Source organism: Nerophis ophidion, linkage group LG11 (genome assembly GCF_033978795.1).
Source record: "Nerophis ophidion isolate RoL-2023_Sa linkage group LG11, RoL_Noph_v1.0, whole genome shotgun sequence".
NCBI lineage: Eukaryota > Metazoa > Chordata > Actinopteri > Syngnathiformes > Syngnathidae > Nerophis > Nerophis ophidion.
The window spans coordinates 43,308,759-43,336,301 of record NC_084621.1 but is presented as its reverse complement, the minus strand read 5'-3'; the positions used below and the strand labels follow the sequence as shown (position 1 = coordinate 43,336,301).

Sequence of the window (27,543 nt, the reverse complement as noted above, 5' to 3'; positions counted from 1 at the left end):
CATGGTTACTGTTATCGAGGTAATAATAATAATGGATTAGGTTTACAGTATATAGCATTTTTCTATTAGATACTCAAAGCCCTTACAGAGAAGTGAGAACCCATCATTCATTCACTTCACATTCACACCCGTTGGTAAGCTACATTTTTAGTCACAGCTGCCCTGGAGTAGATTGAGAGTTTGCTATTAGATTGACAGCTGCCAGTTTACCAGTCAATCACCAGTGTGAGCGGACCTGCGGCCAAGGGTGAAGGGTCCTGCCCAAGGACACAACGGCAGTGATTTGGATGGCAAGAGGCGGGCAGCAAAGCTGCAACCCTCAAGTTTCTGGCCTGGCTGCTCTATATACCTGTATACCCACCAAGCCATATCGCCCGAGGTAATGTTTACTATGCCCAAAAAGTACACGTACCCACACTACAATCTTTTGACTAAATTATAGTTTTTTTTAAATACCTGAAATAAATAGACACAATGTTAGGAAAGCCAATATTTTCCATGTGTTGTGTTTCTTATGCTTCACTGATAATAATTGTCTAAGTATTTTATCTCATTTAATGGCTAAGCTTTTATTGTTTTAAATATTGATATGTACTGTAGCACTAAGATTTATTTTAATGAAAACCGAATATTTTATTTACCATTTCTGGCGGGCAATGTGGCCTCTTACTTTTTTCAGCCGTCTTTGAAGGCACCATAAAAACACTTCAGTCTCGAATTCCTTTTCAATATAGAATGATATCTGTTCAAAGAGAGCACAGATTGTAGGTTCAATGTGCACAATGAATAGCTAAGTTGCTCAAAAAGCAATGTGCTTATATGAATTTAGATTGGGGTTATGTTGTTTCTTTATGGGGAAATATGTTAATGTCTCTGGTTTTCACATTAGCAATTAAGCTAGCAAGCTGGCGTTAGTCAATCTGTGAGTTTATCAAAGTGCATTTATCTCATGGTTTTTTGATCATTTTAATTTAAAACGGTAACACTAACATGCTAAGGTTCATTCTTACCTCCCTAAATGTAGCCCAAGCTGATTAGGTGTACAAACAATACCAACTCGTGTCTGCTTTTGTCGGTTGAAAGGAGCATCAATAGAGAGTTGAAATAAGCAGGGACCAGTGGCGTTTGTGTCACACAACTTTTGAAATCAGGGCTGCCTTTAGGGTCATGTAAAACCTGGAAAAGCTATGGATTTTTGAAATGCAATTTTCAGGGCCAGGAAAAGTTTTGGAAAATTATATTTTTCAGAAGTTTTGGAAAAGTCATGGAAATATAGCATACATTTTACATGTCGTGAAAAATGTAGTTACTGTAGTCTAGTCTATGTGAACATGCACTGTGCAAGCGGCAACAAACTGCAGAAATTCCCATTAGCTAGTTACTTCTGCTAGCAAAGTGATAAAGCTGAAAAATGCCAGCAAAGTGCAGCTTTAATAATACATGGACTTTTAAGGATCAATTGAAATTGTGGCTACCAAAAGACCCTGACTGAAGAGGTGCCAGATGCAAACTGTGCAGTAAAACATTTGACATTTCAAATATGTTCAAGGCAGCACTCGTCTGCCACTGAAGAAAGAAAAAGCAGGAGACTGTACCCAGACTTGCGAGAAGTGTAATGCCCATAGGTCAGTTTTCGAATGCTGATGCCATGAGGACATCGAGCAAAATTTCTACTAGTTTCCACAGCAACAAGTAAGTTCTCAAAGCTGAGATACTGTGGGCTCTAAATAGAATAGAATAAAATAGAATGCCTTTTTTGTCACTATACACAGGTACAATGAGATTAAAAACAACTCCTGTATCAGTGTGACAGTCTACAAAATATGAAAAACATTGGAAAAAAATAAAAATAAAAAAAGGAGGTAAGGTGCACAGTCCAGTCCTGAGAACGAATTATGTTCAATGTGTAATTTACAGGAAAAAAAAATTATAATATATACATATATACAGAAGCATTCAGATCATGGGTGGAAAGTAAAAATTGCACACGGAGAGGTGCTAAACAATAAAATCAGTGCCTAAGACAGTTCACCATGAAGAGATTGAATTTACCCAACTGATTCAAATTATTCGAGGAGCAAGCCGTCTTTTCATCGGTACGTTCCTGGACAGTCAGATCGCAGCAAAATGTAACTGTGGTGAGAGCAAGTGTGCCTGTGTATGTGCTTCTGGGCTCGCTGTATTTAAGTGTCTTGTGTTTTTGTTGTTGTTATTTCGTTTTGTTTTGTTCCCAGATTTAACCTAATGAGTATTACATGAACAGTAGTATGTTACGATAATTAGTTTTCAGTTGTCCTATTGAGGTAAAATAGTTTATTTGGTCACGGAAATTCAGTTAACATGGAAAATCAGTGATGAAAATGTGTAAAATCCCTGTATCTAAAGCCTGGCCCTTGGCCATTTTTGGCCTGTAAGTCATGTTTTTTATATTGGCCCTCGACATACTGTATACTGATACTTGGAATTAAAACAATGTGTTATTACTTAGATATACAGTGGTGAATTGTTTTGTGTACGCCATAATTTACATTATTTTTGGGGTTTTTCAGATGGACAAACTTTTTAACAAAGTTTTCCCGAGTTTTTGTATACCATCTTGATTAAAAATACTTTGTTTGCTCTCATATCATGCAACAAAATATAGTTCCCAAACAAAGAATCTAATGTGTCGGTGACTCACTGCCTGTTCTTGTTTTAATCTATTAAATGTGCCATATGTAGGAATGTGGCCAGAAATGTTACTACAATCACGGTCAAAATTCTGTAGTCCCCTCCCACTCTCCATGATTGAGGTTGCCAGATACGTAGCCAAATTTGAGGTGGCGACTTGTCCAGGGTGTACCCCGCCTTCCGCCCGATTGTAGCTGAGATAGGCGCCAGCGCCCCCCGCGACCCCGGAAGGGAATAAGCGGTAGAAAATGGATGGACTCCAAGTATCTTCAATATGGCCATCGACGAGTCCTACACTGTAGGTTTCTCTTGTTTATGCTTCTTGCAAGATGGTTTACTAAGTAATTATGCCACATTTTACTGATCTCGATTAGCCAAATGTATTTGTAAAGTTACGCAGCAATATTTTCTTTGGGAGTCGGTACAGATTGTTAGCATTACCCTGCTAAATTGTAGAGTTTGACTGCACGAAATAATAATATATAATATATCGCATAGGCCTACTTTGATGGCAAGCCAAGGCCAACAGCAAAATTACCGCAACATTTCGTTTAGCATAACTCCATGTTGCATCCAACCTGACGCGCAGCATTCTCTTCCATGTACGCACATCACCATCTTTCAATGAATCAACCAATCAATCAATCAATGTTTATTTATATAGCCCTAAATCACTAGTGTCTCAAAGGGCTGCACAAACCACAATACAAACCACAACGACATCCTCGGTAGAGCCCACATAAAGGCAAGGAAAGCTCCCCCCAGTGGGACGTCGGTGCCAGTGACAATGATGAATATCAGAAACCTTGGAGAGGACCGCATATGTGGGCAACCCCCTCCCCTAAGGGACCGAAAGCAATGGATGTCGAGCGGGTCTAACATGATACTGTGAAAGTTCAATCCATTGGAGATCCAACACAACCGTGAGAGTCCAGTCCAAAGTAAATCCAACACAGTAGCGAGAGTCCCGTCCAAAGTGGAGCCAGCAGGAAACCATCCCAAGCGGAGGCGGATCAGCAGCGCAGAGATGTCCCCAACCGATACACAGGCGAGCGGTCCATCCTGGGTCCCGACTCTGGACAGCCAGTACTTCATCCATGGTCACCGGACTGGACCCCCTCCACAAGGGAGAAAGGGGACAGAGGAGAAAAAGAAAAGAAACGGCAGATCAACTGGTTTAAAAAGAAAACGCTCTATAGCCCGCAGACTTTTTTTGGGCTCTGGGAATCACTAATAAGCCAGAGTCCTTTGAACGCAGATTTCTTGCCGGGACATATGGTACAATACAATCGGCAAGATAGGCTGGAGCTAAACCGTGTAGTATTTTATACGTAAGTAGTAAAACCTTAAAGTTAAAGTACCAATGATTGTCACACACAGTCACATCTTAAGTGCAAAGGAAGCCAGTGCAGGTGAGCCAGTATAGGCGTAATATGATCAAACTTTCTTGTTCTTGTCAAAAGTCTAGCAGCCGCATTTTGTACCAACTGTAATCTTTTAATGCTAGACATGGGGAGACACGAAAATAATATGTTACAGTAATCGAGACGAGACGTAACAACCGCATTGATAATGATCTCGGCGTCACTAGTGGACAAAATTGAGCGAATTTTAGCGATTTGACGGAGATGAAAGAAGGCCGTTTTAGTAACATTCTTAATGTGTGACTCAAACGAGAGAGTTGGGTCGAAGACAATACCCAGATTCTTTACCGAGTCACCTTGTTTAATTGTTTGGTTGTCAAATGTTAAAGTTGTATTATTAAATAGAGGTCGGTGTCTAGCAGGACCGATAATCACCATTTCCGTTTTTTTGGCGTTGAGTTGCAAAAAGTTAGCGGACATCCATTGTATAATTTCATTAAGACAAGCCTCCAGCTGACTACAATCCGGCATGTTGGTCAGCTTTAGGGGCATGTAGAGTTGGGTGTCATCAGCATAACAGTGAAAGCTAAAACCGTATTTGCATATGATGTCACCTAGCGGCAGCATTTAGATGCTGAAGAATACAGGGCCAAGGACTGAACCCTGGGGAACTCCACAGGTTACCTTAAAATAGTCCGAGATCACATTGTTATGGGAGATGCACTGCATCCTGTCAGTAAGATAGGAGTTAAACCAAGACAGGGCTAAGTCTGACACACCAATTTGTGTTTTGATACGTTCTAATAATATATCATGATCGACGGTATCGAAAGCAGCGCTAAGATCGAGGAGCAGCGTCATCTATGTTGCTGCTCCTCGATCTTAGCAATCAGAATCCATCGTTAGCAATAGATTATTAGTCATTTTTGCGAGGGCTGTATCCGTAGAGTGATTTGCCCTGAAACCGGATTGAAAGGTTTCACATAGATTGTTAGACGCTAAGTGTTCATTTAGCTGCTCCGCAACAATTTTTTCGAGGATTTTTGAAATAAAGGGAAGGTGAGACACCGGTCGGTAGTTTTCCATGAGGTCAGGATCAACGTTAGGTCCTTTAAGGAGAGGATGAATAACCATTTTTTTGAATGCTAGGGGAACAGTGCCAGAGGAAAGTGATAAGTTTATAATATTTAGCACTCATGGACCTAATAATACAAAGAGCTCCTTGATAAGTTTCCCAGGAAGTGGGTCAAGTAAACATGTTGTTTGTTTAATTCCATTTACACACTGTAACAATTATTTTAATGTTATTTCATCAAAACGGGGGGAAACTATTTTGGAGGGCAGTATCCGCCGTATATATAGTCGTATCTGTGTTACTATAACCCAGTTGTAGCTGGGACGCATTGTCTTTAATCTCCTTTCTAATGAGTTCAATTTTCTTATTAAAGAATTTCATAAAGTCATCTGCCGAGAGGGTGCAGCTACTGGAAGGAGTCCCTTGTTGGGTTAGCGATGCTACTGTACTAAACAAAAATTTAGGATCGTTTTTATTAAGGCGGATGAGATTTGAGTAATATTTACCTTGCGTTTATGTTATTAAACTATCACTCCATGCTTGATGGTAGACCTCATGTTTAGTCGTGCGCCATTTGCGTTCCAGATTTTTACATAATAATTTCTGAGCTCTAGTTTCTTCAGTAAACCATGGGGTATGCCTTTTTGGAGCCTTTTTTAACTTCAGCCGTGCTATACTATCAATGGTTTCGCACAGGGCGTCCTTAAAGTTGTTAGTCAGGTTATCAATAGAGCCCACGTAATTTGGGAATGGTGCAATTACCGAGGGCAGTAGGCCAGCAAGGGTTGTCGTTGTGGCAGCATTAATGTTGCGGCTGCTATAGCAGTTATTATTTTTATTAGCTTGCCGAACATGAGTTTGAACCTTGAATTTTATAAGGTAATGATCGGACAATACTTTAGTATACGGGAGTATGATAACTTTGGAAACAGTGATACCCCTGACAAGCACTAGGTCTATCGTATTACCGTTGCAATGCGTGGGTTCATTTATTATTTGTGTAAGACCACAGCTATCAATTATAGTCTGGAGCGCCACGCACGGTGAGTCCGATAGGGTATTCATATGGATATTAAAGTCCGACATTATAATTATATTATCGGCGTGTGTCACTTGATCAGCAACGAAATCTGAGAATTTCATTGATAAAGTCCGAATAAGGCCCTGTGGGGCGGTAGATAACAGCCAGGTATAGAGGCAGCGGTGTGACAGACCTCATAGTAAGCACCTCAAACGATTTATTTGCACTGGCTTCCTGTGCACTTAAGATGTCACTGTAAGGTTTTACTACTTACGTTTAAAATACTACACGGTTTAGCTCCAGCCTATCTTGCCGATTGTATTGTACCATATTTATCGGCAAGAAATCTGCGTTTAAAGGACTCCGGCTTATTAGTGATTCCCAGAGACCAAAAAAAGTCTGTGGGCTATAACGCGTTTTCTGTTCGGGCTCCAGTACTCTGGAATGCCCTCCCGGTAACAGTTTGAGATGCTACCTCAGTAGAAACATTTAAGTCTCGTCTTAAAACTCATTTGTATACTCTAGCCTTTAAATAGACTCCCTTTTTAGACCAGTTGATGTGCCGTTTCTTTTCTTTTTCTCCTCTGTCCCACTGGAGGGGGTCTGGTCCGGTATCCATGGATGAAGTGCTGGCTGTCCTGAATCGGGACCCAGGATGGACCGCTCGTCCGAAGTCGGGACCCAGGATGGACCGCTCGTCCAGAGCCGGGACCCAGGATGGACCTGTGTATCGGCTGGGACATCTCGGTGCTGCTGATCCGCCTCTGCTTGGGATGGTTTCCTGCTGGCTCCACCGTGGACGAGCCTCTCTCTCCTGTGTTGGATCCACTTTGGACTGGATTCTCACGGTTGTGTTGGATCCACTATGGATTGAACTTTCACAGTATCATGTTAGACCCACTCGACATCCATTGCTTTCGGTTCCCGTGGGGGGGGTGTTGCCCACATATGCGGTCCTCTCTAAGGTTTCTCATAGTCATCATTGTCACCGATGTCCCAGTGGGTGTGAGTTCCACTGGGTGTGAGTTTTCCTTGCCCTTATGTGGGCTCTACCGAGGATGTCGTTGTGGTTTGTGCAGCCCTTTGAGACACTAGTGATTTAGGGCTGTATAAATAATCATTGATTGATTGATTGATATTTATTATTTAGGTTAGGACTAAGGTTAAAGTTTTTGTTGTATATTAGTACGACCCCCCCACCCCTTTTAAGGGGACGGGCAATATGCGCATTCGTATAGTTAGGAGGAGATGCCTCATTTAGTGCAAAAAAGTCGTCTGGTTTAAGCCAGGTTTCGCTGAGACCGATGACGTTAAGATTGTTGTCTCTAATGACCTCATTAAGTAATAACGTTTTGGGAGACAATGATCTTATGTTTAAAAAGCCCATATTAGAGGTAGTGGGCTGTTTTGATCAAATTATCCGTAGTAGCAATATGATAATGTTGCGTTTATCATGGGTAGTGCACTTAAAATAATTACGACCATATCTAGGAATTGATATGACGGGAAATTTCTGATTGTTTGTTTGGTGCAGCGATAAACTGAACGCATCATAGTTTGCCACCTCAGTAGAACGCATGTCCAACTCCGAATCAATCCAAGCAGAAAAAAATTGTTCTAATTTAGCTGACTCCTCACCCAGGCTAGCAGGCTCGCGTCTTCCATTTAAATCTAGCTTCAGGATGGAAGGAAGCGGTGTTCTGTGGGGATTAGCCTTTTGCTTTGTTGTTAGCCCCACTCGGCATCCGCATTTCTGCTTCCGCTCACACCACTTGCGTGTCTTCCGTCGACGGCCCCCACTGGTACTATACCCGCTGCTTCAAAAGCCGCTGAATGTAGCCAGCGAAGTATTCCCATGCTAGCAAGGTGGTCCAACACACACACATTTTTCAGGTCAAAACGGCCCGATCCATCCACATCCAGAGTTGTCTGGCGGTCGTAAGTGATCACGGAATGTCCACGCTGTAAGCCAGCCATGAAATTTGCAGAATTGTCCAGTATTTTTGCCAAATGTTCCATTTCTACCAAAAGCTTCTGCAAGCCACAGTCCGTCCGGGTGCCGCCATCTTGAATGAATATGAATTGAATGAATGAATGATTTGAATAAATTGCACTCTGCACTGAAACTGCCAACACACGTTACGCAAAAAGAAAAACCACGTTACGCATACATCATATAGCCTACTATGTCAATACACACAATAGAACATCATTACATGTAATGCATTGTATTGTGCCAAGCAAATACCACCTCATATGTGCCATACATACACATATAGTACCAGAAACCGCAATTAGCCGTCCTTATGTTGAAACCCATTTCCTCAGCGTATCAGTATATTAAAAACAAAATAGGCACTGACACTACCCATATCCACATAGGTTTTATTGTCAAAAATATATTTTGCCCCGTCAGTTGGATGACACATCGACATACAGGCTAACAGGCATATATTTCCCCCGTTAGCTTATATGTCGATGTGTCATTGACCGGGCAAGCATGCTAACTCAGCATTAAAATAGAAGCTGAGCATCACACTAAGCATTCGTTACACGAATATACTAGCTTTGTTAGACAATATCATAGACTGTATTGGACAATATAGTTTACATAGGAAATTTCCATTTCCATTTATTACAAGTAATAAGAAAACGTAAACGCCTTACTTGCCTATCAAGGACGAAATTAGCAAGTTTGGCATTGGATGAACACATTTACTCCGCCTTCAATCGTCTCCATCTTTCAAAAGGCATCCCAGATACAAATTCTCCTTTTGTTCCTGTATTTGTCATGAATAAGTTGTGAATCATAACAACGCCTTTTAAATTTAAAAAAGTCTGACATATTTAGAAACTTTACCAGTGGCAGTAGCCAGACGAAGAAGGCGGTGCATAACTGGCAACCTGGATGAAACACAATCACAGACTTTCTAATTGGTCAAACGGTGGAGGGCGGGGCATCGAAATTAAAACAATAACACTTTTTCGGGGCTGTAAATCTTATTTTGATACGAGGATTTCCAGGCAAAAATACTGTTTTCAGTTTTAGAGGTATTCGAAAAGAACATTATTTATTAATGCCTTTTGACATATCAGTGTCATTTAATGATGACTTGACATGAAATTATTACATATGGCACCTTTAAGTATGACTGCAAAACAAGCCAACATGGGGCCAAAGAAAAAGTTACAGCTGCCAGCACTTTGATAAAGAAGGTGAGAAACACTATGGAATTGTTTACCCTCTCTGCTCATTGCCGTATTCGCAAATAAGAGTCTTCAATAAAACTAAAAGTGACGTTGAATGTTCATTTATCCATTTTATTCATCATTTAGATGTATATTGCATTGTTTCCTGCATATAAAACTATAATTATTTGCCATATGTGTTGGTGTTCAATTTTGGGGGGGTCTGAAAAGGATGATTTACAATATTTGTTATGTTAAAAATGTATTTAATAAAAAAGTTTTATGAATATGATTGTATATATAAAAATTATATATTATAGTAAACTTTATATATATATATATATATATATATATATATATATATATATATATATATATATATATATATATATATATATATATATATATATATATATATATATATATATATATATACAATTGACTTGGTTTGAGTAAGAGGATGCACTTGGGGATAGGTTGCTGGGCAACACTAAATTGTCCCAAGTGTGTGAATGTAAGTGTGAATGTTGTCTTTCTATATGTGTTGGCCCTGCGATTAGGTGGCGACTTGTCCAGGGTGTATGTGCCTTCCGCCGGAGTGCAGCTGTGATAGACTAGCACACCCCGCAACCTAGTGAGGGACAAGCGGTAGGAAATGGATGGATGGACCTTTTGAAACGTATTACAAGTAAAACTGAGGTACGAATGTATTATATAAGCTCTATTTTACATTTTCTTTCTTACTTAACACAAAGGCTAATTGCTAATATGTTATTGTTTTGTATATTCCTCAAAGGGACACTCACATCATTTAGTTTTTCGGTACGTGGCCCTTGGTCTAAATATTTCTTAATCCTGGAAGATCCATCCATCCATTTTCTATTGCTTGTCCCTTTTGGGGTAGCTGGGGGTGGTGGAGCCTATCTCAGCTGCATGCGGTACACTCTGGACATGTCGCCACCTCATCCCAGGGCCAACACAGATAGACAGACAACATTCAAACTCGCATTCACACACTAGGGCCAATTTAGCGTTGCCAATCAACCTATCCCCAGGTGCATGTTTTTGGCGGTGGGATAGAAGCCGCAGTACCAGGAGGAAGATAGATTGACTAAATTCTGTGTTGCTCAGTGCAGCAAAAATGGGGAGAACCTTCAGTCAGTATCAAAGGGAAAGTTCCAACGAAAAAGGGTGTACCTGTCAGAGTAGGCATTTGTCCTCCAAGAGGCTCCAGAGTCAAACATGAGGGGTTGGGGTGCACTGAGGTCCCCGGAGGAACCTGCGAGCTGTTGATCAGCATATCAAACTTGGTGCTGCGGCACGTGTTGCTGCACACCGTGTCATGCTGGTAAAAATCTATCTGGCCAGAGTCCATCATTTTCCTACATGGGGGAGAAAGCAGGTTAGTGTAAACGCATAACACAGTCTGTTATCACTCACAGGGTTGTTTCTAGCAATCCGACGACAGATCTGGTGCATTCAATGAAAAAAAAGATCAGCTATTGCCTTTTATGTTGAGTGTATTGACATCTGAGTCTTTCAGAGCACGAGTAAACAAAATTAAGAGATGAGACCAGATAGTCAGCAGTTTGTGGACAAAATGTTACACTACATTCTCCTTGTAGTCTGTTGTGGCCAGTGATGGCTCTAGCTGTGGACTACATGGGCAATGCAATCTCTAATTAAAGAAAGGGCACCTATGATGATTTTAATCTACATTTAAAATACTTTTTTGTGGTCTCGATAATATGTATTGGATAAACTTTGGTGAAACTTTTGCTCCACAGTCCCTTTTATTACCAGTTTTTTAGTCCGTCTGCAATATTTTCATTTGTGCAGGCGTTCCCAGGTTGCAAATGAAACTAAGCCTCACCCTTTCCAAAAGTATCATAATTTACCTTTTGAAAATTTACCTTTTGAAAATGTACACTGTTTGAATATCATGAAGTCATCACCGCTATTTGTTTTTCCCAGACACGGTCGAATATAAACTTCAAAAACATTATATTATACCTGCACACTCTACAATTGATTCAGACTCTGCATTAAAAAAAAGCTGCATTTAGCAGTATTTCTGTCACTGCATGTCACATGTCGGTGTTATTAAGTACATGCCAAGATTATATGAAAATATGACTCTATCATACCTTACCTACCGCCTGAAGCAGAGGGAGAGGAGCTTGACTTAATCTCCACATAAGTACGACTGTGACGTCACAACGTAGCCAGAGTGCAAAACCCAGCAAACAAAGGGTTCCGAAACTGCACGTAAGCTCACACCAAAATGCATGAACTTTATGATTTGACACTTTGACATTGTTTAACACAAGTATCTAACATTGTAACAATTATAAGTCAGAAAAGACGAATTTCATTATTGATCCCCTTTATCAAATTTATAAATGGCTTCAGCTCTCGCAAAACCAAGGTGCAAATTTACTCCTTTTTGAGCTTGTTATAATAAAAAATTGGAAATCTATAATGTACGATATTGGAACAGTATTCCACTGATGTCGGTTTTTGATGCAGTACCGCCTGAAGGATCAAAGGGCCGTAATACCATCGCTTACGTGCAGTAATTTCTCCAGATTCTCTGAACCTTTTGATGATTTTACGGACCGTAGATGGTAAAATCCCTAAATTCCTTGCAATAGCTCGTTGAGAAATGTTGTTCTAAAACTGTTCGACAATTTGCTTACAATCTGGTGACCCTCACCCCTTCCTTGTTTGTGAATTACTTAGCATCTCATGGAAGCTGCTTTTATACCCAATCATGGCACCCACCTGTCCCCAATTAGCCTGCACACCTGTGGGATGTTCCAAATAAGTGTTTGATGAGCATTTCTCAACTTTATCAGTATTTATTGCCACCTTTCCCAACTTCTTTGTCACGTGTTGCTGGCATCAAATTCTAAAGTTAATAATTATTTGCAAAAAAAAAAACGTTTATCAGTTTGAACATCAAATATGTTGTCTTTGTAGCATATTCATCTGAATATGGGTTGAAATTGATTTGCAAATCATAGTATTCCGTTTATATTTACATCTAACACAATTTCACAACTCATATGGAAATAGGGTTTGTACATACATGGCTATAAAGTGTGCCTATATACCTACATATACCTAATGCTTGTAAGAAATGTACAAACTGCAAGGTATCATTATAACTTGTGATAACCCATTGATACACAATAACCACATCATCCATCCATTTTCTACTGCTTGTACCTTTCAGGGGTCGCTGGAGCCTATCTCAGCTGCATTCAGGCGGAAGGCAGGGTACACCCTGGACAAGTCGCTACCACATCAGAGGGCCAACACAGATAGACAGACAACATTCACACTCACATTCACACACCAGGACCAATTTAGTGTAGCCAATATTTGCTAATGCAAGCACTCAACTTATGAGTGCGAGTTAGGGGTGGTACAAAATATTATAAAGTATAATTTTGTTATTACTAAACTGAGGTTTTTGTTTTACTTTGCCAGTGTTAAAATAATACCATTATGTGCTGCGTTTAATTGAGTTAAGTCAGCAACATAAGATTGAATGGTACTTTATCTCTAGTGATACATTATCTATACCAGACTGTCAAATATCAATATTTTAGGCAGTCAAAATGTCACATTAGCGCATTAGATTTAGTTAGGAGCGTGACAAAATAATGTATCACCACTATAAAGTGTCATCACACACCCTTCTGTGATTAATAATCTTTACATACAGCAGCTGAATATTAACATTTTTGGATTTTACAGCAGCTAAAAATTCACAAATAGTAAGCTCAAGCCAAAAAAAGTTCATCCATTTATGATGTAGTGTATTATATTTTTGAAATTTTTGATTATTTTATTGTAATAGTTACTTGCACTCTTTTTGCATTACAGTATATCACTTCTTATAATGGTTAATTTTATCTATGTGTTTTTTAGATGATATACAGTATCATTTTTTGTACCCGCAGGGAAATCTGGCTCGCAGTGAGAGACATTCTTATAAAACAGTACAATAAATCAATGAACAACAGTAAAATGGGTACACAAATTGTCATCATCTCCATCATCATTTATATGCTTTGCATTTAGCATAAATTGCAAAAGTGGCACTCTTTATCATATCTTTGTCATTATCATCAACACCAGTATCAGTACTGTGTTGGATCCATTATGGATTGAACTTTCACAGTATCATGTTAGACCCGCTCGACATCCATTGCTTTCCTCCTCTCCAAGGTTCTCATAGTCATCATTGTCACCGACGTCCCACTGGGTCATTATTGTCACCGATGTCCCACTGGGTGTGAGTTTTCCTTGCCCTTATGTGGGCCTACCGAGGATGTTGTAGTGGTTTGTGCAGCCCTTTGAGACACTAGTGATTTAAGGCTATATAAGTAAACATTGATTGATTGATTGATTGATATCATCATCAGAATCATCATCACTAATATCAACATCATTATCAACATCAGCAGCATCACCATCACCACCACAACCATCATCAAAGTATTACCTAGTTCTATTAAGAAAGAAATAAACTACACCTGTGCCTTTTAGTTTTTAGTTTTCTTATCTAAAAAATGTTATTAAATGTTTATTAATCAGGTTGGTGCTCAGGAGAATATTATTTCAATTAATACTGACATAAAGGAAACTGGAAAAAAAAATACATATTATATATATACATATATATATATATATATATATGTATGTATATATAAATATATGTATATATGTATATATATATATATATATATATATATATATATATATTTATATGTTAGGGGTGTAACGGTACGTGTATTTGTATTGAACCGTTTCGGTACGGGGGGTTCGGTTCGCAGGTGAACCGAACGACACGGACATATTAAGTAGTGCACCGCACGTTGTGTAAACAATGCCCACTGAGGCACCATGAATTAATTTACGTGGACCCCGACTTAAACAAGTTGAAATACTTATTGGGGTGTTACCATTTAGTGGTCAATTGTACGGAATATGTACTGTACTGTGCAATCTACTAATAAAAGTTTTAATCAATCAAAAAAACAACACACGGCATGCTAGCAACGACTGGGCTATGATAGACTGACCACACCTCCTCTTTTAGCGGGATATGTCCTCTTTGTGGAGCTGTCCAGGTGGAGTTTCTTAAATGCCTCGAAGGTCCGGCATTTTAAGTTATGGTTGTGTGTATTTTCAATGTACGTTCAGGGTTCAGAAGGGGTTAAAAAAAAAAAAGTGGTGCACACAGCGTTAACATTCGTGAGAGCGGGGCGGAGACAGAGAGAGTGAGAGAGTTATGATAAACGCACATGCGTCGCCAGGCTCTGCTTTTTATCCTTTTGATTAATCAGATTTAATTTTTTATTATCTATAGCAGGGGTTTCAAAAGTGTGCCCCGGAGGCCATTTGCGGCACACAGCTAATGTTTTAAAGGCCCAAGGCACATTCTAAAATTACTATTAAAATAAACAAAAACATAAACAAAAGTGAAATAAAAAATCTTAAAGGCTAAATGTAATATAGAAAAACTTTCAACGTTTACTAATAAAACAAAGCTGTTTTTTTTTATTTCAAACTGTCATTGTTTAAAACATAATATTGAATCAAAATCAATGTTATTATGAATTATTGACCTATCCAAGTTTCCGATTACTTCACATCAAATATTCCACTAAGAAAATTATTTTTGGTGGAAGATTTAGCAAATTTGTTAAATAAGTAATCAAAAAATGTATATTTTGTTTTTTTCTTACTGTACCGAAAATGAACCGAACCGTGACCTCTGAACCGAGGTATGTACCGAACCGAAATTTTTGTGTACCGTTACACCCCTAGTATATATATATATATATATATGTGTGTGTATATACATATATATATATATATATATATACATATATACACACACACACACACACACATTTACATATACATATATATATATATATATATATATATATATATATATATATATGTACGTATATCTATATATATATATATATATAGATATACATACATATATATATATATATGTACATATATATATATATATATATATATATATGGGAAAAAAACATAATATAATATATTTTCAGACATACTACATTTTTTTATTCATTACTTTTTTATTTATGAAGTCGGGTTTTGGTAGGTATTTCATTAGCATAAAATAACCTGCCAACAAAATCTGAAATTAAAGATTATTTTGAATATTTCAAAAAGTATACCTCCCAATTTAGCACATCAAACTTTTGTTTATGTAGTGCTTTTCATACATAAAAAAAACAACAACAAAAATATTTTTTTATGAGAAAATTATTCTAACACCCAGTGAATTGTAAAACATTGCTCCATGGATCATGGCTTTTTATTGTGGTCTTAACTCATAGTCAACATACTCAGAATTGATTGAACTAACTTAGATCTGCTGTTCAACACTCAGAGTTTCCCATCTAAGAGTAAATTAACTCAAGACTTAAGTTTTAAAATCATAGTTTGTGGAATTCTCCCCTGGAAAGGAGGATAGATTTGGTTGATGGATAATCAGTATCTCTGGTGAGTATAATGTAATAAAAATAAAAGATTTTGGCATTTTTTGCATACATAAATTGTGTTAGTTGAAGTTACATAATGCTCAATGTAACTAATAGAAATGTGATTCGGGCATATCAGTGACATTGGATTCAAAGATAAAGTGTAATTTATGATTCTTGCTTTAGTAATATTCATCCGCAATACACAAAACCCTTCTCTATGTCATTCCACACTTTGTTATAGTGCATTCTTGTACATTATGATGGGTTGCATCCAATACAATTGAAACAAGATAGTGTTGGTATTAAGAGGTGGATTAAGTTAGTTAAGTCCCACTGAAGGCCCAACTATCAAAAGGTATGGCTCGCCCCTGAACAACACACGATTGTTACTACAGGCAAAATATATATTTCTATTAACTAACTGTTTAAATGTGGCACCTTAAGTTCTACTATTGTACAATAAAGTGAGCATGTTGATAAAGACAGCACCAAAAAGAACGGATAGACATATGGAAATAGAAAGCAAAATGGGTCTACCTGAGCATAACCCCACCCAGTCTGATGGCCCTTTTCCAGTCCTTGAGAGTGGCTTTCCCTGCCAGGTGTACAAACTGCTTAGGACTGATAAGCTGGTCGTTAAACTGTAAAAACAAGACAAGAGATTGCCCTTAGAAATTTGCCTGCAAGCAACACGCAGACAAATAAAACCCAGATAGCAGCTAGCACTTGATGTGTCACATCCACTTACTTTCACGCATCTAACATTTATTCCAGGGCACACAAACTTCTTAAAGAGTAAAACAGCTCTGCTTTCTCCACAAGTGATGGGGTAGCCATATTCCACACTGTCTCCCTCTGATTTGCTGTCTTCTACAGGCAAAAAAAATGTTGAGTGTCATTTTTGTAACATGTCAACATTACAAAAAAGTGTGAATGTGCATTTTTGCATTGGTATCAGGAAAATACTCTCTTGGGTGCTCATGATCATCATCACAATTAGTCAATCACAACCTCTGCAGTTCACGACAATAAAACAATGACAACATTGCATTTGCTTGAAATTATCAATATGGTTAAAAAGCGATTAAGATGTAATTGACTTACCATGTTGTGTCTCTATGGCCAAGACTGTACTGCTTGTATCTGCATTGTCATAATTTGCCCTGCAGAGGGAGATAAAGTGTCACAAATATAGAAGAATTATCTATGGCTGACATTTACTGTAAAGCTACAGTATGAGAGCTTAGAAAACAAAGCAACGACTTGACAATCCATTCATCCATGTTCTAACCCTTACAGTTATCATTGTAAGTATTTAGATGTAGAGGACCCCAAAAGGGACAAGTGGTATATGGATGGATAGATGGATGGATGGATGGGTTGAATGTATTGGACTGTACAAAGTAAATATATGAGGGTGGCTGGTCGGCACATATTAAATGTTTATTTTCATATTTGTACAGTTCAAACAGGAAACGTGTTTTTATAACCACCACCACATTCTTACCCATGCAAGATGGGCTGCAGGTGCAGTATGACTTGAGTCTTATGGTTGTTGCCACTGGACTCCCCCTCCTCTTCCTTTTCCATCATGAGATCCCCTGCAGACACAATGACCTCAGCACCCCTCCTCACAGAGCTGCACGCACAGAGGCCCAGCCACGCATGTTAACAGCAGTATCTAGACCAAACACATGCACGCAGTGACGCTACTTTAATGGAGCAGCAACACATGTCAATGAGCGCCTCCCTCCCTCCCTCCCCCCGGAGCGGCGTTGTCTGACATGCAACTGCCATAGAACTGAACCCATGGTGGGTTTAAAATGACTTACCGGTAATCCTCACATGAGATGCTATGGTTTCACTGTATGCATTAAGGTACAGTACGTGCTGCAAAAGGAGAGAAATTGTTGCAGCAAGTAAGAAGCAAGCATGGGGGATCAACAGGTGATCATGTAATATTGAAATGTAGGTCAAAGAAATCCGGTAGTGTACTATTTAAGGACTAGAGTTGGGAATCTTTGGCCACCTCAGGATTCGATTACGATTATGATTCAGGAGCTACGATTCGATTAAAAATCAATTATTTATGCATCTTTAATTTATGTATATTGATGCAGTTTTACATTTATTTTCGTTTAAATAAGCGTTTATTACTTGCAACTTTTAAAAACAGTCCATTTGTAATAAGAAATTCCCATCACATTTAGTAAATTAATGGAAATGTGTGCAAAACTGGAACATAAGTGCCCCAAAGGAGCTGGTCAGATCTCTTTGTGAGGTGGTTCACTGCAGTCAGTCAAATTTTAGAACTGTCTTCATCACTTTATTTACTATATATAAATCGATTATCGACGTTTACTCATCGATTTTAAAATTTCTATGACCGAATTGCGATGCGTCTAAAAATCAATTATTTCCCCAACCTCTACTAAGGACTGTTGTTTAATCGTGGTTGTCATAGCAAAATAATGCATCAAAATGGCATTGAGAAAAGTCTAAAGGTGTGCTATACACACCATATACCAGGGGTGTCAAACGTGCGGCCCGCGAACAGGTTTTATCTGGCCCGCGGGATGAGTTTGCAAAGTATAAAAATAATTATCCAAAATATTTGAATGAAAGAAACTGTTGTTTTAAATGTGTCCATTGGATGTCGTAATAGCAATTATTTGTGTCTTTGTAGATGATGCCACATAAGTACAAAAAAAACCCCACACATGTTAGGGCACCAGTTGAGGAAATTGAGCAAACTACATAAATAACCTACTGCAATTTTAAATTTGATATAATTGTTTTATCTTAAAGATGAAAAATTAACACCAATGAGTCGACTGATGAACATTTTTACATCAATTATTCAGAAAGTATAAATAACGACAAATAAAGAAAGAATACTATTAACAACATGTAAGTGTAAAAAAAAAAACCGACGACAACATTATGATTTTTACACTTTCAGAATGTGCTTGTTCTATTTTCAAACAAAGAAAACAAACTGAAATTGTCTTCATTTTGAAGTTATTGTGCCGTGATTTTACGAGGCTGGCCCACTTGGGAGTAGATTTTTCTCCATGTGGCCCCCGATTTAAATGAGTTTGACACCTTTGCCATATACCATTAAGGGTGTCCAACTGGTACAGCACATGTGTTCAATTGTTTTCTTTTAGTTTTATCTATGTTTATTTACTAAGTTTTTGTCTAAAATGATTTTAGTCCTCAACGTATTATCTAATTCAAATATTGTTTATACATCCTGCACTTGCTTCTATACAAGGGTCCATGCTATTAGTTACTGAGTCAAAGCTACAAACCTCTATCAACATCCTATTATCCGTATCCTAAATCATATTTTCTTATTTTAAAATGCTATTATACAACCTGTGAACCTTATCTGCCTTTGTTCCATGTATTATTTAAATATATGGCAAGTGTAATTGATGTTTAAGTTTGGTATTAATTTCTTATAGATACGCTTAAAGGCATACTGAATCCCACTACTACCGACCATGCAGTCTGATAGTTTATATATCAATGATGAAATATTAACATTGCAACACATGCCAATACGGCCTTTTTAGTTTACTAAATTGCAATTTTAAATTTCGCGCGAAGTATCCTGTTGAAAACATTGCGGTATGATGACACGTGCGCATGACCTCACGGATTGTAGCGGACATTTTGTTCCAGCCCGATCCCAGCTATAAGTCGTCTGCTTTAATCGCATAATCCCACAGTATTCTGGACACCTGTGTTGCTGAATCTTTTGCAATTTGTTCAATTAATAATGGAGATGTCAAAGAAGAAAGATGTAGGTGGGAAGCGGTCTATTGCGGCCACCTTTAGCAACGCAAACACAGCCGGTGTTTCCTTGTTTACATTCCCCAAGGTGAAGCTTTACTATGGAACAGAGCGGTCAAGCGAACATGGTACCCTACCACATGTCAACCGGCAGGTTTCGGTGATAAAATTGTGGTAATAAGTCGGCTCTTATCGTAGACATGAGCGGAGCTTGCGTCGTTCCTCGTGGCACCTGTCAAAGAGGCAGCTGCGGACTTTATTGCCTCCTCCGACCGGCCACCCCCGAACGTGGGCTTCCACCATGGAGGAGGGGGGAAAAAAGCACAGCCCGGCCCGACCGGCTGCCTTCGCTTTGCCTAGTCGAGAAACATGGCTTCCCTCAAAGACACTGCCGGTCACCACACCCGTGGCCACACCCCTCCGACTTTCAGGTACGACGATATAATCTCACTAAAACACTAGTAACACAATAAGCAGATACGGGATTTTCCAGAATTATCCTAGTAAATGTGTCTAATAACATCAGGATCGCTCCCACTGCCCTGTCTTTTTTTTTTCTAGTCCTTCACTCTCACTTTCCTCATCCAGCTCAAATTAATGGGGAAATCGTCGCTTTCTCGGTCCGAATCGCTCTTGCTGCTGGTGGCCATGATTGTAAACAATGTTCAGATGTGAAGAGCTCTACAACCCGTGACGTCACGCGCACATCGTCTGCTACTTCCGGTACAGGCAAGGCTTTTTTATTAGCGACCAAAAGTTGCAAACTTTATCGTCGATGTTCTCTACTAAATCCTTTCAGCAAAAATATGGCAATATCGCGAAATGATCAAGTATGACACATAGAATGGACCTACTATCCCCGTTTGAATAGGAAAATCTAATTTCAGTAGGCCTTTAACAGTGTGAGTAAGGAACATCACATGGTTACATTTCAACATGTCCCAATAGGAGCAGGAAGGAACCCGGCTTATTTAATTAGGCCCCTTTTGATAAACACATGCATACCATAACTTTTCCACACTGACTTACAATACATAATTTGCTTATGTTGTAAAGTATGTTCCTGTGCATGCCAACATGAATGTAAGAAAACAAGGATACTGGAAAAAAATTAAATGCTCATACACTAATATGAGTACCGCATTTTTCGGAGTATAAGTCGCTCTGGAGTATAAGTCGCACCTGCCGAAAATGCATAATAAAGAAGGAAAAAAACATATATATATATGTCGCAATTTTTGCGGAAATCTTTTTAAAAAACCCAACATCAACAATAGACATTTGAAAGGCTATTTAATATAACTAAAGAATAGTGAACAATTGGCTGAATAAATGTACGTTATATGAGGCATAAATAATCAACTGAGAAGGTGCCTGGTATGTTAACGTAACATATTATGGTAAGAGTCATTCAAATAACTATAGAACATGCTATACCTTTACCAAACAATCTGTCTCTCCTAATGACTAAATCCCATGAAATCTTATACAGTACGTCTAGTCTCTTACGCCAGTGGTTCTCAAATGGGGGTATGCGTACCCCTGGGGGTACTTGAAGGTATGCCAAGGGGTATGTGAGATTTAAAAAAAAATATTCTACAAATAGCAAGAATTCAAAACTCCTTCATAAATCTATTTATTGAATAATACTTCAACAAAATATGAATGTAAGTTCATAAACTGTGAAAAGAAATGCAAAAATGCAATATTCAGTGTTGACAGCTAGATTTTTTGTAGACATGTTCCATAAATATTGATGTTAAAGATTTCTTTTTTTGTGAACAAATGTTTAGAATTAAGTTCATGAATCCAGATGGATCTCTATTACAATCCCCAAAGAGGGCACTTTAAGTTGATGAGTACTTCTATGTGTAGAAATCTGTATTTATAATTGAATCACTTGTTTATTTTTTTAAAAGTTTTTAGTTATTTTTATTTAAATTTTTTCCCAAATAGTTCAAGAAAGACCACTACAAATGAGCAATATGTTGCACTGTTATACAATTTAATAAATCAGAAACTGATGACATAGTGCTGTATTTTACTTCTTTATCTCTTTTTTTCAACCAAAAATGTTTTGCTCTGATTAGGGGGTACTTGAATTAAAAAAATGTTCACAGGGGGTACATCACTGAAAAAAGGTTGAGAACCACTTTCTTGTGTGAATGAGCTAAATATTATTATTTGATATTTTACGGTAATGTGTTAATAATTTTTTCTTTTCTTAGTTTATTTCGAACATGACATACATACAACATTATACATCAGGTAATTTCATCATTTCGCAATACACAATACATCATGTCCGAAAAGGAGTAGGAAGAAGCAAAGCTTATTTAATCCTACCCCTTTTCCACTTCAGAGCACCCACAAATAAATACATTGATTCACTGACCTTCTTTACAGCAAAATATCAAAATAGCAAAATGAGTGAGTGGGTAACACAGCAGTTTTGTAACATGTACTTAATTATTTCAGTCATTATTAACATACAAAGATGAAGAATATCTTATTTTCAATAAGTTTGAAAGTGTTTCTCATAATACTTCTTCTTTGTACTTTGTAAGCACTATTAATTTGAACATCCTCTTAAACTGGATCATATCAGTACAATGTTTAACTTCTTTACTTAATCCATTCCATAATTTAATTCCACATGCTGATATGCTAAAGGTTTTAAGTGTTGTACGGGCATACAAATGCTTTAATTTAGATTTTCGTCTAAGGTTATATTTCTCCTCTTTAGTTGAGAACAATTGTTGTACATTCTTTGGTAGCAGGTTATAATTTACTTTGTACATCAATTTAGCTGTTTGCAATTTTATCAAGTCATAACACATAAATCGCTCCTGAGTATAAGTCGCTTCCCCGGCCAAACTATGAACAAAACTGCGACTTATGGTCAGAAAAATACGGTATAAAAAACTAACAGTGAATTGCTAGGGCAATTAAGAAAATAAAAATGTTAACATATAATAAAAATATAAAGAGCGTAAATGACATGAAAATAGGTGGAATTAATGACAAATATACAAAATAAAATAAGTTAAATTTTAATTTTAGGCAATATAGTATACTGGAGTAAAATATTTCCATGAAATATAATAGCATAATCCACACAATCACAAGTTGTTTTCATTAGACATTTTACAGACTATATTGCACCAAGTAAACAATACACTTAATTTAAAGAGTTGCAACAATCCTGACAAACAGCATTAATTCCAATTGGATTATTTACACAACACTCCCAGTCGGTCTTGCTTGCACAAAGAGCAGCTCTATGCTGAGCATTCTCATTCCCACCAATAGTACTAAAATAAATAATTTGACAACAAACAGTCCATTCAAAATGGATAGGAGGCAAAATGCAACACAGTCTGACTACTAGCAAGCAGCCCTGAGCGGTTGCGTGCCTGCCTCACACTCCTTCACCCACTCAAACTGACGTTTGTCGGCGCGCCGTCACGCACAGCCCGGGAACGCACGCACACTCCACTGCGTGCGCGCAAAAAAAGAAACCCAAACCCAAACCCACCTGATCCACGCGCACGAGTACAAAACAACAACAAAAACACAGCGAAGTGAATGCATCACTTTGATGCAACATTGTCACAGTCGCACTTACCGTGGTGGCGCAAGGCACTGCTCCTCATCCTCCGCTCGGGAGAGGTAGGAGAGCATGCGCCGTGGCGCGTCCACGCTCCCCGCACTGAAGGCAGCATTTGCCTGTGAAGCATCTGTCCCGCTGTCACGACAAGCGGTGAGTTCGCACGCGATGCTGTGTAAATCGCCCAAATGACTCCTTCTATGTGCCAGCGCGCCGCTTGATTGGAGCGCTTCTCCGCCATGTTGGAACCCCGCGCCCGTAGACCCAACACGTGACGATATCAGCCCCCCCCCCCAAAAAAAAATGACAGCGCCACTGTTATAAACACTCTTGTGGTTTACTTTTCTTTGTTTTTGCACCTGGTTAGGAAAGAACGCGCCTCTACCTCGGCCACAGGGAGGAGTGTATACTTTGAGTGTGTTCTAACACGTCAACATACATTTTAAAAAATGAACAATTTTGATCCCGGTTCAGCGCGGCCGTCCCTGTATACAAAGGTGAAGCATTCACATAGGAGCCCAGGCTGACTTCAGATCAGTATCCAATGAACCCCGCCCCTTTTGGAACAGTACCTACGTCCATTTCTTGATTGACAGCCGTGATAAGCCAATCGCGATTCGAGTATGCGCCTCGTGGCCAATAGTTAACACCCGACACTTTCTACTACAACTTTTTCCTCGGGAGAGCAAAAAAGGCGAACACACACAACCGTGGCGGCTTGCACTTTACATTCCTACCCTCAGACTTGGAAACCATGCGAGCCAAGTGGGAGGACATCGGAGATGCTGTGAAATCACTTTTCGTTGGATACTGGGTCATACTTAATGCTCGTTCCGTGGGTGTCCTCGGCCAAGAGGGTGAGTAACACATAGTTCTCGCTAATTAGTGTCTGGACACCTTTTTGGATGCTCGCTAACCGAACTGACATGACATCAAAAACATTGTTTTTTAAATTCTATTAAACATTGTTATAATTAAACTTATGTTGCTGGTCGAAATGACAATGCCTTTTTTGTGTTTATATATGCTTTACTATGTATTACACCTTTTACGTGCTCAAGGCTATAACGTTTTCTAATGCAGTGGTTCTCAAATGGGGGTACGCGTACCCCTGGGGGTACTTGAAGGTATGCCAAGGGGTACGTGATATTTAAAAAAAATATTCTAAAAATAGCAACAATTTAAAAATACTTTATGAATATATTTATTAAATAATACTTCAACAAAATATGAATGTAAGTTCATAAACTGTGAAAAGAAATGCAACGATGCATTATTCAGTGTTGACAGCTAGATTTTTTGTGGACATGTTCCATAAAAATTGATGTTAAATATTTCTTTTTTTGTGAAGAAATGTTTAGAATTAAGTTCATGAATCCAGATGGATCTCTATTACAATATCTAGAGATATCTACTTCTATGTGTAGAAATCTTAATTTATAATTGAATTACCGTACTTCCTTGAATTGCCGCCGGGCATGTAATATGCGCCTGCCTTGAATTACTGCCGGGTCAAGCTCGCTCCCCAAATTTATTAGCGCATGCTTACATTTACGCCGGGGCCAAATTTGGGACGTCACGAGTGACGCTTCCCCTGTCGTCTTTTTCAAAATGGCGGAGGATTTAAACATTTTTTTTACAATGTGTAAACCAGGGCTCTTGTTCCACAGCCATACAGATCACACTGATGGTTGTGATATAAAACATCTTTAACATTCTTACTAATATGCGCCACACTCTGTGAACCCACACCAAATAAGAATGACAAACACATTTCGACAGAACATCGGTTCTGTAACACATTATAAATGCAACATAACACTTACCCAGAATGCCAAGCATCTATGACTCTTGGCTATATTATACACCCCGCTAGCACCAACCCCCCCCCCCCCCCTCTTCGTGCGTCGGTTGAGGTGGGCGGGGTTGGGGGTGCGTGTATAACATAGCCAAGAGTCATGGATGCATGGCATTCTGGGTAAGTCTTATGTTGCGTTTATAATGTGTTACAGAGCCGATGTTCTCCCGAAATGTGTTTGGTGTGGGTTCACAGAGTGTGGCGCATATTAGTAAGAGTGTTAAAGTTGTTTATATCACAACCATCAGTGTAAAAGGTATGGTTGTTGACCAAGTATGCATTGCAATCTCGTATGAGAAGCAGCGAAATGCATGCGTCCGGCCGGCACGCAGATGGCATGGTGTAAAGGTGGGCGCGATGACATGTTGTAGAGCAGTGATCCCCAACCCCTGGGCCGTGGCTGCAGAATTTTTTTTTTTTTTTTTTTTTTTTAACGCACTCAATTTTTTACTGCATGCCTTTGGTAAGCGCAGGGGTGAGAAGAGGTTTTAAAATTATTAGCGCCTGCTTACTTTTACCGCATGCCTTGAATAAGCGCAGGAGTGAGAAAAGGTTGTAAATTAATTAGCGCCCCGGAGGCTATTCAAGGAAAGACAGTACTTGTTTATTTTTCAACAAGTTTTTAGGTATTTTTATATCTTTTTTTACAAATAGTTCAAGAAAGACCACTACAAATTAGCAATATTTTGCACTGTTACACAATTTAATAAATCAGAAACAGATGACACAGTGCTGTATTTTACTTCTTCATCTCTTTTTTTCAACCAAAAATGCTTTGCTCTGATTAGGGGGTACTTGAATTTAAAAAAAAATCACAGGGGGTACATCACTGAAAAAAGCTTGAGAACCACTGTTCTAATGAAGAGTTCATTACGTGTGACACATTCTTTACATACCCTTCCCACCATGTTTACCTGCAGGTATCAGTTTACCTTTCCCACAGGTCTCCCAAGCAGTCAACCCCATATATCACATGAATAAGCAATACATCAATTTTACTCAGTACTGAAGGGTGCAATCATTGTCTGCCTCTCTGTGGAGTTGGACTTCTCACATCAGCTGATGATTAACTCCACAGTCACTTTGTAATGGCTGGAAAACATGCAAATAACTTTGGCGGGGACACATCCACAATATGGAACAATAGAAATGTTCTCCCCCTCAAGTGTTCAAGACAGGATCATGCAATGGAGGGGTAGGCACCACAGGTGAGCATCCCTGTGTGGACCTGTGAAGTCCTGCCAGTAAGTGGAAAACACAGATTTGGGATGCAAAATAATCCCCTAAAAAGGTCAGATCAAGATGAAATAAACAAATGCTTTTGGATGAAAGTGCATGGGGTGATCATTTTGCAGACCACCCCAGCCCAACACATTGTTAACCTTTCACTGTAAAGTGACAGATCCATGCGTGGTTGCCCATGGTTACTGTATGTCACTGTGGCATGTCCAGGAAATCCTTAGGGGGCTCCGAGGAGGTGCAATAACAGTGAAAGAGCATTGTAGAAGTTTGGGTGAGGGTGTTTAGTTTGAGCACACAAGGTTTTCCTGCGCTTTGGGCTCAGCAAATCTTCAGCGGCCTTATATGGAAGACAAGAACTACAAGGATGAAACTCAGATCAGATGGTGACCGGGTCATTTTTAAAGCTTTTGACAATTCCTGGACCACCTCACTACTTACTGCCGCCCCCACAACACTTATTGCTGGGAATTTACTCTTTTGTTTACTGTCAAGTCAGATAATCTAAATATTAGTGTTCTAGTCTGGTCCAAGTGTTCGTCACCTTAACCACAAGTTAGATGTTATGAATCAGAGTGAAAATAATATGAAAGAGAATTATGTCATATTGTGTGTATGGGGATGTTAAAAATAAACTTCCTGTATATGTTGTGATAATTTTCCGCCTAGACAGTTCGTACAAACAAACTATGTTTCACAGTAGGCGTGTATTAGTCATATATCCTGTACAGGAAGGGTCAGCAAGGCAGAAGTAGGAGACAACAATATAACCTTTCACTTCTCATTGTCCAGAACAGTAGTTTTCAAACTTTTTTCACCAAGTACCACCTCAGAAAACACTTGGCTCTTCAAGTACCACCATAATGACCAACATTAAAATACAGTTGCGTAGTATGCCTTGGTATTCATTAAAACAAGGCAGAGGTTTTATTCAACAAGTATATTTAGTTTTTTGGCCACTGTAACATTACACACATTTTAAACAGTAACACTGTCTTTGAAAATAGGAAAATAAAACACTGTACTTTAATAATGTATCAAATATTCGGCGTACCACTAGATAGAGCCCACGTACCACTAGTGGTACCACAGTTTGAGGATCCCCTTGTCTAGAACATATCAGTAAAAAGGGAACATATTTTGGGAAAAGAAGAAAAACAATATTTATACT

At 38.7% G+C, this 27,543-nt stretch overlaps 2 protein-coding genes across 5 annotated transcripts in view; one reads left to right on the top strand and one right to left on the bottom strand.

Annotated features, from left to right (window-relative positions):
* LOC133562153 (glucocorticoid modulatory element-binding protein 1-like) overlaps positions 1 to 23,701 on the bottom strand; it is a 46,139-nt gene extending 22,438 nt beyond the window's left edge. Inside the window, exons 1-6 of one of the 2 annotated variants that reach the window (XM_061916072.1) lie at positions 23,294 to 23,701; positions 17,372 to 17,465; positions 16,969 to 17,027; positions 16,613 to 16,734; positions 16,402 to 16,505; positions 10,517 to 10,701 (exon numbers count right to left, since the gene is read on the bottom strand). In XM_061916072.1, coding sequence (XP_061772056.1) covers positions 10,517 to 10,701; positions 16,402 to 16,505; positions 16,613 to 16,734; positions 16,969 to 17,027; positions 17,372 to 17,465; positions 23,294 to 23,516 — 787 coding nt within the window. In that variant the 5' untranslated portion in view covers positions 23,517 to 23,701. Of the gene's footprint in view, positions 1 to 10,516; positions 10,702 to 16,401; positions 16,506 to 16,612; positions 16,735 to 16,968; positions 17,028 to 17,371; positions 17,504 to 23,293 lie in introns of both variants that reach the window. The other variant, XM_061916073.1, reaches the window with a different exon arrangement.
* Positions 23,702 to 23,937: 236 nt separating this feature from the next.
* The window catches only part of si:dkey-34d22.1 (discoidin, CUB and LCCL domain-containing protein 1), a 25,686-nt gene continuing 22,080 nt past the window's right edge, over positions 23,938 to 27,543 (top strand). For all 3 annotated transcript variants that reach the window (XM_061916068.1, XM_061916066.1, XM_061916069.1), the window contains exon 1: positions 23,938 to 24,132. In XM_061916068.1, coding sequence (XP_061772052.1) covers positions 24,030 to 24,132 — 103 coding nt within the window. In that variant the 5' untranslated portion in view covers positions 23,938 to 24,029. The remainder of the gene's footprint in view (positions 24,133 to 27,543) is intronic.